Source organism: Arachis stenosperma, chromosome 4, assembly GCF_014773155.1.
Source record: "Arachis stenosperma cultivar V10309 chromosome 4, arast.V10309.gnm1.PFL2, whole genome shotgun sequence".
In the NCBI taxonomy this organism is placed as follows: domain Eukaryota; kingdom Viridiplantae; phylum Streptophyta; class Magnoliopsida; order Fabales; family Fabaceae; genus Arachis; species Arachis stenosperma.
This window is the reverse complement of record NC_080380.1, coordinates 130,397,604-130,413,167: the sequence shown is the minus strand read 5'-3', so window position 1 is coordinate 130,413,167 and position 15,564 is coordinate 130,397,604. Positions and strand designations below refer to the sequence as shown.

Sequence of the window (15,564 nt, the reverse complement as noted above, 5' to 3'; positions counted from 1 at the left end):
TGACCAAACGGCTTCCGAGATCCTTCCAATTGAGCTTGACACCAATTCCTGCACCTCAAATTGAAGTGTAAAACCTCATTGAATCTTGTATACCCGCGCTGAGTGCGAGTCATTTCCCTTTTCCTCTTAAAGCCGCAGAGAACTCTAAGCTGGCCATCTGTTTCAAGTAAACCATATTCAAGTGGAAAAGTGAAGATAAAAGCTAAGGATTTTACCCACTTGAAGTCTGTGTTGGGTGGTAATGGCCTTGGGATAGGTGTTTCTAGTGGCTCTGCAAGCTCTACTCCCTTGCGGTCTTCTGTGAATTCCTCCACTTCTTTACAAATTTCTTCAACTTCGACCATGTCCTGATTAAAGTCATTGATATCTTCCTCATCACTTGAGTCATAAATAGGAGGTTGAGAGAAGTCGACCTCAGCATCATCTTCATATTCACTTGGAGAAGATTCTTCTGTCTCAAAGACTTCACTTGCGGATGCAAGTTCATTACTAAGAGGACTTGACTTGTGATCATCATCATCAAGGAAACATGTGTCTTGGGTAATTCCGTCTAGTTTCCCATAAGATACCTGCATTAGAGGCTGTGCACTATCCTCCTTAGCATCAATTATAGCATTTTTGACGGAATTCTCCACAACTCTAGATTCAGGTGGCGGTTCAGCAACTCCTAAATCTTCAACCAACTCTTCTTCTTCTACAATGACAGCGTCCTCTACTTGTTCTAGTATGAAGTTATGCTCTATGTTGTCCACTGGAGTTTCTTGTGTCTTCTTCAAACTACGTTCTTCATTAGATTCTCCACATGAAGCATTGGGAGTCTGTTTAGTGTCTGAATGTCTGGAAGATAATTGATTTATTGCTTGTTCCAATTGATGAAGGGTTGCATTGAACTGGTTTACTGATTCCTCGAAGCGAACCTGTGATTCTTGGCTTGATGGATATGGACATGGTGCATAAGGGAGTGGTGGTTCTTGGGAGTAATTGAATTGGCGTTGGGGTGGATAAGGATCATGTGGTAGTGAATGGTGAAAAGAAGCTTGTGAGTGTGGTGGTTCGAAGTTATGTCGAGAGGATGGTCTCTGAGCACAGGGTGGGGCTTGTTGGTAGTTACAAGGCGGTCCACCAAATCTATCAGTTGGGCATGCATTGTAAAATGATCTTTGTCCATGATATCTAGGAGGATGTTGTTGCCTAAAGGGGTGATCAGATCCTCGTGGCTCCAACCATCTTTGATTGTTTAGACCTTGATGCATAGTCCTGTTATAGCTTCCATTCCTTGCAACAAAATTAGAACCAAACTCAAAGCGAGAGGGGTGAGAATTCATAATAGCTATCAGAAATAAGAGGGAAGTGAGAAAACAAATAAACAAGTAAAAGAAAAAATATATATATATTTTTTGAAAAATATTTACAATAACCAATAATAAGGCACACGTTTGCAATTCTCCGGCAATGGCGCCATTTTGACGTTAGGATTTTTGCTAGTAAAGAATTTTATAAAGTCGCGTTGTAAGTATAGATTCTGAACCAACAGAAATCCCTTCGTACAAACATTTTGGTTGTTACAAGTAACAAACCCCTAAATAAATTGATAACCGAGTATTTAAACCTCGGGTCATCTTCTCAAGGAATTGCAGGGAGGTATGTTCTTATTATTGGTTATGAAGATTACAAGTCGGGGTTTTAAAAATGAGGAACAAGTAATTTAAATTGCAATTAAAATAAGTAAAAGACTGTAAAATAAATAAATAACTGTAAAACACACTTTTGGCAAGGTATGAGAAACTGGAATTCCTATCCTAGTTATCCTTATCAATTGTGATGAGAATTGGATTTTTCTCCCACTAAGTCAACCTCTAACTATGAAGGTAAGTCAAGTGGGTGAATTGATTTTAATTCCTTAGGTCCTAGTCTTTCCTTGGGAAAGGCTAGAGTTATTGGAACTCGAATTAATTCTTGAAGGATCCCAATTTTCAGTCAACAATGAGTTTGACAACTCAAGAGTTACCAATTAATCAACCAAAGCCAAAAGGGAATAAAATCTACTCGAATGAAAATAATTTGGATAGAGCCCAAACATCAATAACATAAATTAGAGAAAACAATCATAAGTCTGAAATACCTCAAATTGCATGGAGATGTCAATTTTAACATGGAAAAGTTCATAAGCCAATTGGGCAACATAAATCAAATACAAATAAAAGCTTCAGAATAAACAAAAATAGAAGAGAAACATAAATTATTGTACCTGGTATGAAGAAATAATCCTAATCCTAATAGAAATTCTAATCCTAAATCATAAGAGAGAGGAGAGAACCTCTCTCTCTAAAAACTACATCTAAAACCTAAAATTGTGAGTAATGAAAGCATGATTATGAATGGATGCATTCCCCTACTTTATAGCCTCTAATATGTGCTTTCTGGGCCGAAAATTGGGTCAGAAACAACCCAGAAATCGCTAATTTCGAAATCTGGTACGTATAGGTCGCGGAAAAGTGACGCAGAAGCGTCGTCCACGCGTTTGCGTGGAGTGAGATTCGCAGATACGACGCGTCCGCGTAGAGCGCGCGTTCGCGTCATCTATCTATATGGCCATTATGGCGAATTATATATCAAATCGAAGCCCCAAATGTTAGCTTTCCAACGCAAGTAGAACCGCATCATTTAGACCTATGTAGCTCAAGTTATGATCGTTTTAGTGTGAGAGGGTCAGGCTGACAGCTTTGCAGTTCCTTCAACTTCTTGTATTCCTTCCACTTTTGCATGCTTCCTTTCCATCCTCTGAGCCATTCATGCCCTGTAATCCCTGAAATCACTTAACACACATATCACGACATCTAATGGTAATAAGAGAGGATTAATATTAGCAAATATAAGGCCAAAGAAGCATGTTTTCAATCATAGCACAAAATCAGGAAGGAGAACGTAAATTCATGCAGTTAGTGTGAATAAGTGTACGAAAGATTGATAAAATCCACTCAATTTAGCACAATATAAACCATAAAATAGTGGTTTATCAGACGGATAGCCTCCAGATACAACCAAAAGGTAATACAGCGGGCATTTGCTGAGTACGACCTCATCTTAATCCGAAACAACATCAGAACAACTCGACCTGGAGAAAGAAAGCTGGCAGTGAATTGGAAAGGACCTTACCGAGTCATAGAAGAGCTGGGAAAGGGCTACTACAGGCTTTCCGAACTCGACGGGCGAGAGCTTCCCAGGTCATGGCACACCTGCAACCTAAGAAGGTACTATAGCTAGGGATGATAAAAGACCTTGGACAAGGCGCACTCTTTTTCCTGAAAAGGTTTTTTAACGAGGCGCCAAGCCAAGACCCACAAATCACCCAACTTAGGAAATTAACCCCCGCATGTATATTTGCATTTTCTTTTAATAAAATCTATTCAGATTTTCTACAAACGCTCAAGCCGCATTATTCCGAAACATTCATCGCCTGATTATAAAGCTATGGATCGACAGAAAGTGAAAATCAACTTCACTGCGCGATCGCAATAAAGACCAAAGATGAAAACCAAATCCATTAAAAGGTTTGCCAAATGAGGGTTAAAATCCAAACTCTACAAAATCGGCAAAGATGAAAACAGAATAATGCAAGAAGTTATAGAAAGTGATCCATAGAAAGGACCTGACGAGGTCCTAATAAAATGGATCGCTATAAAATAACTTAAAGACTAGCCGACACAAAGAAGTCGGACCAGCCACAACAACCCAAGTTATAAGTAAAGTCCTGGAAAGAGGTCTGGCCAACCCTATAAAAGAATATTACTATAACTTAGAAGAGCCCGACATGATGAAGTCGGACTCCTTCGAAAAAGTTACAAAGGTAATCCCTGAAAGAGAGCTGAAAAAGGTCCAAGAAAGAGGGTTACCAAGTAACTCGACAGGGCCCGACATGGCGAAGTCGGCCTAAAAATATAAAGTTACAAAGGTAATCCCTGAAAGAGACCTGAACAAGGTCCAAGAAAGAGGATTACCAAGTAACTCGACAGGGCCCGACATGGCGAAGTCGGCCCAAAAATATAAAGTTACAAAGGTAATCCCTGAAAGAGACCTGAACAAGGTCCAAGAAAGAGGATTACCAAGTAACTCGACAGGGCCCGACATGGCTAAGTCGGCCTAAAAATAAAAAGTTACAAAGGTAATCCCTGAAAGAGACCTGAACAAGGTCCAAGAAAGAGGATTACCAAGTAACTCGATAGGGCCCGACATGACGAAGTCGGCCCAAAAATATAAAGTTACAAAGGTAATCCCTGAAAGAGACATGAACAAGGTCCAAGAAAGAGGGTTACCAAGTAACTCGACAAGGCCCGACATGGCGAAGTCGGCCCAAAAATATAAAGTTACAAAGATAATCCCTGAAAGAGACCTAAACAAGGTCCAAGAAAGAGGATTACCAAGTAACTCGACAGGGATTGACATGGCGAAGTCGGCCCAAAAATATAAAGTTACAAAGGTAATCCCTGAAAGAGACCTAAATAAAGTACCAAAAAAGAGGGTTACAAACAAACAACTCAACCCGAGTTGAAGAAATCGGCAATCTCAATATTATAATTCCTAACGAAGACCTGAACAAAGTTCAAATTGTTGAAAGCAGCGTCAGGCAAAGGAATCAAGCCAATCATGTCAGACAAAGTCCCGATACTCTCAAAGACTACGAAGGTACCAAGACAAACGTAGATAAATATGATATGAAAACAAAAGTTATAATAATAGCCAGCTTCAGAGGCCACCAGGTTCAGCCCACAAAGCCTGGAAACTACTTTGTTTATCAAAATAAAGTTGCTAAACAAGCAACTAGAAAAGCGTCAAAACATCATTCACAAAATAAAGAGTTTTAAAAATAAAGCCCATAAGCCGGGCAATCTACAACGAGCAAGAAGGAAATTCAGTTAACATCTGAAGGCTTCTCAGCAGCATCAACTCGGGGTGAAAGAAGACGAGTCTGAAGAGGCACCGCATCCACCGTCCCATCATCCCGGTTCAAAATTTGGCAATCCGGTTCCCCCTGGGTGATTGACCTCAGCAGTTGAAGTCAAAAAAGTCGGCATAACAGAAGTCTTGGTAGCGGGCAGTGAAGGACGATCATCATCATCATCATCAGGATCATCAGGGACAATCTTACCATCCTTAACAATGTTGTTCAGACTAACTTGGTGCACGAAATTGTGATTCATTCTTTTCACAACTCAAACAGTCCCCAGTAATGGCTCCAAAAACTTGGTGCTCAATACCATGGTCTAAACATAATTTCACAACTTCGCACAACTAACCAGCAAGTGCACTGGGTTGTCCAAGTAATAAACCTTACGCGAGTAAGGGTCGATCCCACGGAGATTGTTGGTATGAAGCAAGCTATGGTCATCTTGTAAATCTCAGTCAGGCAGATTCAAATGGTTATAGATGATCTATAAATAACGCATAGAATAAAGATAGAGATACTTATGTAATTCATTGGTGAGAATTTCAGATAAGCGTATGGAGATGCTTTGTCCCTTCCATCTCTCTGCTTTCCTATTGTCTTCATTCAATCCTTCTTACTCATTTCCATGGCAAGATGTATGTTGGGCATCACCGTTGTCAATGGCTACAGTCCCGTCCTCTCAGTGAAAATGTTCAACGCACTCTGTCACAGCACGGCTAATCATCTGTCGGTTCTCAATCAGGTTGGAATAGAATCCATTGATTCTTTTGCGTCTGTCACTAACGCCTAGCCTTCAGGAGTTTGAAGCTCGTCACAGCCATTCAATCATTGAATCCTACTCAGAATACCACAGACAAGGTTTAGACCTTCCGGATTCTCTTGAATGCCGCCATCAATTCTAGCTTATACCACGAAGATTCCGATTAAGGGATCCAAGAGATATCCACTCAATCTAAGGTAGAACGGAGGTGGTTGTCAGGAACACGTTCATAGGTGAGAATGATGATGAGTGTCACAGATCATCGTATTCATCAAGTTGAGGAACAAGTGATATCTTAGAACAAGAACAAGCTGAATTGAATAGAAGAACAATAGTAATTGCATTGATACTCGAGGTACAGCAAAGCTCCACACCTTAATCTATGGTGTGTAGAAACTCCACCGTTGAAAATACATAAGAACAAGGTCTAGGCATGGCCGTGAGGCCAGCCCCCAAAACGTGATCAAAAGATTCAAAGATCTCAAGATGAAAATACAATAGCAAAAGGTCCTATTTGTAGAGAACTAGTAGCCTAGGGTTTACAGAAATGAGTAAATGACATAAAAATCCACTTCCGGGCCCACTTGGTGTGTGCTTGGACTGAACATTGAAGTTTTCATGTGTAGAGACTTTTCTTGGAGTTAAACGCCAGCTTTTGTGCCAGTTTGGGCGTTTAAATCCCATTCTTGTGCCAGTTCCGGTGTTTAACGCCGGGCAGTTTTGAGCTGATTTGGAACGCCGGTTTGGGCCATCAAATCTCGGGCAAAGTATAAACTATTATACATTGCTGGAAAGCCCAGGATGTCTACTTTCCAACGCAGTTGAGAGCGCGCCAATTGGGCTTTTGTAGCTCCAGAAAATCCACTTTGAGTGCAGAGAGGTCAGAATCCAACAGCATCTGCAGTCCTTTTCAGCCTCTGAATTAGATTTTTGCTCAGGTCCCTCAATTCCAGCCAAAAAATACCTGAAATCACAGAAAAATACACAAACTCATAGTAAAGTCCAGAAAAGTGAATTTTAACTAAAAACTAATAAAAATATAATAAAAACTAACTAAAACAAACTAAAAACATACTAAAAACAATGCCAAAAAGCGTATAAATTATCCGCTCATCATTCACCCATATAATTTACCTCTGCTATTGCAGGGTTCTCAGGATCATAAGCTTCTTCTTCAGAAGATGCCTCTTTAGTACTGTTGGATGCATTTTGCCATCCATTCAGACTTTGAGAAATCATGTTGACTTGCTGAGTCAACATTTTGTTCTGAGCCAATATGGCATTCAGAGCATCAATTTCAAGAACTTCCTTCCTTTGAGGCGTCCCATTATTCACGGAATTCCTCTCAGAAGTGTACATGAACTGGTTATTTGCAACCATGTCAATAAGTTCTTGAGCATCTACAGGCGTTTTCTTTAGGTGAATGGATCCACCTGCAGAATGGTCCAATGACATCTTAGAGAACTCAGATAGACCATAATAGAATATATCTATCATGGTCCATTCTGAAAACATGTTAGAAGGACATCTTTTGGTCATCTGTTTGTATCTTTCCCAAGCTTCATAGAGGGATTCACTATCTTTTTGTTTGAAGGTCTGAACATCCACTCTAAGCTTGCTCAGCTTTTGAGGAGGAAAGAACTTAGCCAAGAAGGCCGTGACCAGCTTATCCCAGGAGTCCAGGCTATCTTTAGGTTGAGAGTCCAACCATGTTCTAGCTCTGTCTCTTACAGCAAAAGGGAAAAGTATGAGCCTGTAGACTTCAGGATCTACTCCATTAGTCTTAACAGTCTCACAGATCTGCAAGAACTCAGTTAAGAACTGGTAAGGATCTTCTGATAGAAGTCCATGAAACTTGCAGTTCTGTTGCATTAGAGCAACTAATTGAGGTTTTAGCTCAAAATTATTTGCTCCAATGGCAGGAATTGAGATGCTTCTTCCATCAAACTTGGAAGTAGGTGTAGTATAATCACCAAGCATCCTTCTTGCATTATTGTTGTTGGGTTCGACTGCCATCTCCTTCTCTTGTTCGAAAATTTCAGCAAGGTTGTCTCTGGATTGTTGTAATTTAGCTTCTCTTAGTTTTCTCTTCAAAGTCCTTTCAGGTTCTGGATCAGCTTCAACAAGAATACCTTTTTCCTTGTTCCTGCTCATATGAAAGAGAAGAGAATAGAAAAAGAAAAAGAATCCTTTATGTCACAGTAAAGAGGTTCCTTATTGTTAGTAGAAGAAGAAAGGAATAAAGAAAGGAGAATCCAAACACAAGGGTAAGGATAGGGGCAGTGATTTGAGATGAAGAGAAGTGTTAGTAAATGAATGAATAAATAGAATAAGATGAGAGAGGGAGAAATTTTCGAAATTAAATTCTGAAAAGGAGTTAAATGATTTTCGAAAATAAAGATAAGAAATAAAATTAAAATTAAAATTTAAAATAATTAATTAATTAAAAAAGAATTTTTGAAAAAGAGGGAGATATTTTCGAAAATTAGAGAGAGAAAAGTAGTTAGGTGGTTTTGAAAAAGATAAAAAACAAACAAAAAGTCAAATAGTTAGTTGAAAAAGATTTGAAAATCAAATTTGAAAAGATAAGAAGATAAGAAGTTAGAAAAGATATTTTAAAATCAAATTTTTGAAAAAGATAAAATTTTGAAAAAGATATGATAAAAAGATATGATTAAAAAGATATGGTTGGAAAAGATTTAATTTTTTAAAATTAAAATTAATTACTAACTAAAAGATAAGATTCTAGAATTTAAAGATTGAACCTTTCTTAACAAGAAAGTAACAAACTTCAAACTTTTGAATCAATCATATTAATTGTTAGCATAATTTTCGAACATAAAGATAAAATTAAGAAAAAGATTTTTGAAAAGATATTTTAAAGAGTTTTCGAAAATTAATAAGAAAAATGAAAAAGATTTAATTTTTGAAAAAGTTTTGAAAAGATAAGATTTTTAAAATTTGAAAATTTGACTTGACTTACAAGAAATAACTAATTTTAAAAATTTTTTACTAAGTCAACCCAAATTTTCGAAATTTTGAGAGAAAAAAGGAAAAGATATTTTTTATTTTTGAATTTTTAATGATGAGTGAGAAAAACATAAAAAATGACTCACAGCATGAAAGTTATGAATCAAAACACATTATGCATGCAAGAACACTATGAATGTCAAGATGAACATCAAGAACACTTTGAAGATCATGATGAACATCAAGAACATATTTTTGAAAAATTTTTGATGCAAAGAAAACATGCAAGACACCAAACTTATAAATTGACTCAAGACTCAAACAAGAAACACATAATATTTTTGGTTTTTATGATTTTATGATTTTTTTTTTGAAAAACATATAGAAAAAAAGAAAATAAGAAATCCAAAATTTTTAATAAGAATTCCAGGAATCTTTCAATATTAGCCTAAAGCTCCAATCCAAGGGTTGGGCATGGCTTAATAGCCAGCCAGCTTTAGAAGATATAAATCAGGCATGTAACAACTGATATTCCAATGAACTTGCCTCTATGCTGATGGTTTTGAAGCCTCAATCCAATTAAGTTAGACATTGCTTTACAACCAGCCAAGCTTCAACATACTTTATGAAACACTAGAATTCATTCTTAAAAATTTTGAATAATTTTTCGAAAACAAAGAAAAAATTTTGAAAAACATTTTTGAAAACTTTTTGAAAAGAAAAATAAAAAGAAAATTACCTAATCTGAGCAACAAGATGAACCGTCAGTTGTCCATACTCGAACAATCCCCGGCAACGGCGCCAAAAACTTGGTAGACGAAATTGTGATCATCAACAATGGCTCCAAGGACTTGGTGCTCTCAAACATAAATCACACTTTGTCATAACTCCGCACAACTAACCAGCAAGTGTACTGGGTCGTCCAAGTAATAAACCTTACGTGAGTAAGGGTCGATCCCACAGAGATTGTTGGTATGAAGCAAGCTATGGTCACCTTGTAAATCCCAGTCAGGCGGATAATAATTGATTATTGGGTTTTCGAATAATAATAAATAATAAACAGAAAATAAAGATAGAGTTACTCATGTAATTCAATGGTGGGAATTTTAGATAAGTGCATGGAGGTGCTGTATTCCTTCTGAATCTCTGCTTTCCTACTGCTTTCATCCAATCCTTCTTACTCCTTTCTATGGCAAGTTGTATGTAGGGCATCACCGTTGTCAATGGCTACATCCCATCCTCTCAGTGAAAATGGTCCAAATGCTCTGTCACAGCACGGCTAATCATCTGTCGGTTCTCGATCATGTTGGAATAGAATCCCTTGATTCTTTTGCGTTTGTCATCACGCCCAGCAATCGCGAGTTTGAAGCTCGTCATAGTCATTCAATCCCGGAATCCTACTCAGAATACCACAGCCAAGGTTAGACTTTCCGGATTCCCATGAATGCCGCCATCAATTCTAGCTTATACCACGAAGATTCTGATTAAGGAATCCAAGAGATATGCGCCCGGTCTAAGGTAGAACGGAAGTGGTTGTCAGTCACGCGTTCATAGGTGAGAATGATGATGAGTGTCATGGATCATCATATTCATCATGTTGAAGTGCAACAAATATCTTAGAATAAGAACAAGCGGAATTGAATAGAAAATAGTAGTAATTGCATTGAAACTTGAGGTACAGTAGAGCTCCACACCCTTAATCTATGGTGTGTAGAAACTCCACCATTGAAAATACATAAGTGATGAAGGTTCAGGCATGGCCGAATGGCCAGCCCTCCAAAACGTGATCAATAGTCTCCTAAGGTGAATAATAAAATAAAACTGAGACCAAAGATGTAACGTGGTCAAAAGACACTAAATACAATAATAAAATGTTCTATTTATACTAAACTAGCTACTAGGGTTTACAGAAGTAAGTAATTGATGCAGAAATCCACTTCTGGGGCCCACTTGGTGTGTGCTTGGGCTGAGCTTGATCTTTACACGAGCTGAGGCTTATCTTGGAGTTGAACGCCAAGTTGTAACGTGTTTCTGGCGTTCAACTCTGGTTCGTGATGTGTTTCTGGCGTTTGACTCCAGAATACAGCATGAAACTGGCGTTGAGCGCCAGTTTACGTCATCTAATCACGAATAAAGTATAAACTATTATATATTGCTGGAATGCTCTGGATGTATACTTTCCAACACCATTAAGAGCATGCCATTTGGATTTTTGTAGCTCTAGAAAATCTATTTCAAGTGCAGGGAGGTCAGATTCCAACAGCATCAGCAGTCCTTTGTCAACCTTTTATCAGAGTTTTGCTCAGGTCCCTCAATTTCAGCCAGAAATTACCTAAAATCACAGAAAAACACACAAACTTATAGTAAAGTCCAGAAATGTGAATTTAGCATAAAAACTAATGAAAACATCCCTAAAAGTAGCTAGATCCTACTAAAAACTATCTAAAAATAATGCCAAAAAGCGTATAAATTATCCGCTCATCAGCGGAGCTGTGAAAAGTGTGATCACAATTTCATGCACCAGTAATATATCTAAGAGGGATGAAATGCCCCAACAAATTATGTTGTTCTGTCAGATTTTTGATGTTTCGGGCATTGACTTCATGGGTCCGTTTCTAAACTCTAATAGTTTCTTATATATATTGTTAGTTGTAGATTATGTTTCTAAATGGGTGGAAGCAATTCCTACCCGTACTGATGATGCTAACACTATTGTCTCTTTTGTTAGAAATCATATTATCGGTCACTTTGAATCCCCACGAGCAATCGTGAGTGATCAAGGCACCCATTTTTGTAACAGGAGATTGACCGCTCTACTGAAGAGGCATGGCGTTATTCACAAGGTAGTAACTGCCTACCACCCGCAGACTAATGGACAAGCAGAGGTGTCTAACAGAGAGATAAAGCATATCTTGGAGAAGATAGTCAAGCCTCATAGGAAGGACTGGAGCACCAGTCTACAAGATGCGCTTTGGACATATCGGTACAAGACACCAATCGGGATTAGTCTATTTCTCCTGGTCTATGGAAAAGCTTGTCACCTCCCAGTGGATGTAGAGCACAAGGCTTTCTGGGCAGTAAGAGAAATCAACATGGGATTTGAGAAGGCCGGAGTCGAAAGGAAGATGCAACTGCAAGAATTAGAGAGCCTTCGCCTAGTAGCATATGATAACTCCAGGCTATACAAAGAAAAGATGAAGGCTGTGCATGACAAGCACATTAAAAGGAGAGAGTTCAAGCCAGGGGAGTTAGTCCTCCTTTATAACTCCAGACTGAAGCTCATGCCAGGCAAGTTGAGATCCAGGTGGGAAGGTCCCTACAGAGTAGAGAAGGCAGAGCCATACGGAGTCTTTCACCTGAGTCATCCTTCAAGCTCCAAATTCATCAAGGTCAATGGACATCGCTTAAAGCTATATCAAGGTGAGAAGATGAAGAAAAATAAGGAGCTGGAGATCTTCCTCTTGGAGGATCCACCAACAGCAGAAGACTGAGCTAGTGGACCATCCAACTTAAGGACGTTAAAGAAAAGTGCTAGGTAGGAGACAACCCACCATGGTATGATCTTTCATTTTTATTCTTCACCTTATTTTATTTTGTTTTTAATTCATAATTTCTGCATAATTAGCTGCATACTACATTTTGCAAAAAAAAAAAAAGCACCACCCAACACGCGAGCGTCCACGACGCGTACGCGTCGTATGTGTGTTCGTGGAAAATGAAGTTTGAATCGAGAGTTGCGCGGGAGTGGCGCAAGAAGTGTGCATTGTGCACAAACATGTTCACGCGTACGCGTCCATGACGTGTGCGCGTCATTTGACATTTTGGCACTCCACGCGTACGCGTCCAGCACGCGCACGCGTGGATGATGAAATCGGCATAAATGAGTATTTGAGCATAAAGTTGTGATGGCTCGGGGCTAGAATTGTGATAAAGGAACAAACTTGGTCACGCATACGCGTCCTTGACACGTGCGCGTCCTTTCCCCTTATGGCCATCCACGCGTGCGCGTGCATGACGCACACGCGTCATATGAGGATTTTGCCCCATGCCCAGAGCGAACAGAGAGTTGTGCGTACGCGTTGATGCCTTCGTGTGATTTGCACAAACCAAGTGCATGCATACGCGTGCCAGATGCTTACGCGTCCTTATGAAAATCGCGCCCCACGCGTATGCGTGCCTTACGCGTTTCCGTTCCCGCCCCCCCAATCCTAATTTTCTTTCTTCTTCTTTCTTCTTTCTTCTTTCTTCTTCCTTCCCTCTTCTCACTCTTATTTTCTACTTCTTCCTTCCTCCTCTTTTCATCCTTCTCATCAGGTTTCTTTTCTTTCTCTCCTTTACTATTTCCTCCTTTATTTAATTATTGCATTTACTTACCTTTTCCTTTCTTCTTTCTTTTCTTCATATTATTTATCTATTTTTTATATTCTTTTAATTGGTGTTAGCTTTTTACATGGGTGATTGTTTTGTTCTATATTTGCTTGTGGATATATTAGGGAATGATTTGACAATTAATATTAATTTTTAGGTTGCATGCATGTTTTGATTTCATACTTTCCCTAACATATTTTACATGCATACCAGGTGTTTGTGAAAAAGCCCGTATGGCATTGTGCATTCTTCTTTATTCTATTCTTCTACTCTACTGATTGTTTTTCACAAAACCCCTGCAATATTTTATTGATTAAATTTAGTTGTCAATACAAACGTGCTTGTTAGTTTGTTACATTTGATAATCAAATTAAGCTATTAGTGCTTGTGCTATGCTACTCATGCCTTTGCCGGCATGCTAATAAACATCTTGCATCTAATTGTCTTAATTTATCATGCTATATTTCCATTGATGTCCTAATTACATGGAATCGCGACCATGTGTTTACGATATTCTTCTTTACCTTGGCATTGATTATCACTTGTACCTTCTTCCTTCTTGCTCTAACCCTTTGATTATCACTTGTATCTTCCTCCTCCCAGTTCTAGCTACTTGATTTCATGTCCCTTTCTTTTCTCTCTTTTCAGGATGGCCACCAGGAAAGGTAAAGAGAAAGCATCTAACAAGCCACCAGTGAGGAGTGGAACAAAAAGAGCACCAGCTGTGGAAGCATCCTCAACATCAGTCAAGCCATTAACAAAGCGGGTCAAAAGGATCATCAAGGTCGATGAAATCGAGAAAGCCTTTCCAACAAGGGACACTGCGCAGTTCATTAACCGCTACTGTGAGCAGATGTTCTCCATCCTGGCTAAGCGAAATTACAACAATGAGCACCTACTCATTCTTCCTACCCACATTGTTGATCTTGTAAAGCCCCACATTGAGCGCAGACAATAGGGATTCCTACGGAGGCAGCCACGGTAGGTTAACCTCTCATGGGTAGTTGAATTCTACTCTAATTTTTCACATGCCAACCCTGCAGTCTGTCTATGTCCGTCAGAAGCAAGTCCCTATAACTGAAGGGGCCATTCAGCGAGCTTTATATCTCCCCCCAGCTTCAGAAGGATTGGACGCATACCAGGAAGCCTCTCTCAAGCGCCAGACATACCAATTTGACTGGGACAACGTCCTCAGAGTTATAGCACAACCTGATAGTAGATGGATCCATGGTTACCATCGATCCCGGCCTAAGGGCATATTGGCTTCAACACTTACCTTGGAGGCTCGGCTGTGGGCACAGATTATGTCTCACTACGTCTTTCTGAGCACTTACGAGTCCTCTTTCACTGCAAACATGGCTGTTCTCATCTGGTGTATCCTTACAGACCAGCCTCTCAACTTACTGAGACACCTTCGGCAAGCCATGGGCCACGTACAGATTACGGGAAACCTTCCCTTTCCCGCCTTGGTTTCAGATCTAGTCTCGACAGCCAGAGTCTCCTACAGAGCTAGGAACACCAACACCATGATTTCGTGGGATTATCAATATGTCCCCAGCGGAAAGTACATCAGACCCCCAGCAGCCACTATCAGCCGGACTATAGACCCGGCCGGAGATACTCCTTCTCCTTCCACATCACAAGCACCTCCAACAAATCAGTTACTCCTTTAGATACTTCAGAGGTTGGACCGGCTAGACCGGCAGACAAAGCGACTGAAGCGCCGTAACAATCGCCGATTTACATACCTCAAGGAGCTGATTGTTGGCAACCACCCACCTGAAGAGGAACCAGACACTCTGGACTGTGGAGATGCTATTACTAGCCCCCTTTGTTCTTGACTGATGGCACCGAGGCCGGTGCCAAGCTTTAAGTGTGGGGAGGTCGGTCAGTACTTTACTTTCGGAGGTAATTGCTTTTTCTTAACACCAATAGGTTATTTTTTCTTTTGTTAGATTAGGATAGTTTGCATAGTAATAAGTGTTTACATGCATGTCCACTTGGTTGAAAAATAATAAGTTTCTTTTCAAGACCCAATTTTTGAAAATTTCACTAATTCAAATTAAAATTCTATGTTAAACTTGTCTGAAGATTGTAATTTGGAACATGGTTAGAGCTAGAACACACAACCTAGTGAGATTTTGAGCCTAGTTGTATGGTTACATTATTTAACCATTGTTTTTATTCTTGTGTATTTTCTCTCCTCTATGATTGCAATCTATGGTTTGTTCTATTCTATATGTCCATTGTTTAATGTATTCATGCATATGTATGATTGAGGTCATCATTTATTATTAGCTCACTTATCCCAAAGATCCTACCCTTTCAATTACCTTTGTTAGCAACCTTTAGCATATTAATCCCCATTTGTTCTATTTTTTACCACATCACTAGCCTTAAGAAGAAAAATAATTAATTACCCCAATTGAATCTTTGGTTAGCTTAAGATAGAGATTGTGTGTCAATTAAGTGTGGGAAATTGTGGGAACTTGGGTTGATGAAAGTGTACAGTGTGTCATTG

General features: G+C 39.2%; 1 protein-coding gene across 1 annotated transcript; it reads left to right on the top strand.

Annotated features, from left to right (window-relative positions):
* The first annotated feature begins 11,221 nt into the window (after window positions 1-11,221).
* Window positions 11,222-12,166, top strand: LOC130975522 (uncharacterized). The gene is made up of 2 exons (XM_057900308.1): window positions 11,222-11,319; window positions 11,476-12,166. Exons 1-2 carry the CDS (start codon window positions 11,222-11,224, stop codon window positions 12,164-12,166), a joined length of 789 nt encoding a protein of 262 aa, XP_057756291.1.
* Window positions 12,167-15,564: the final 3,398 nt, after the last annotated feature.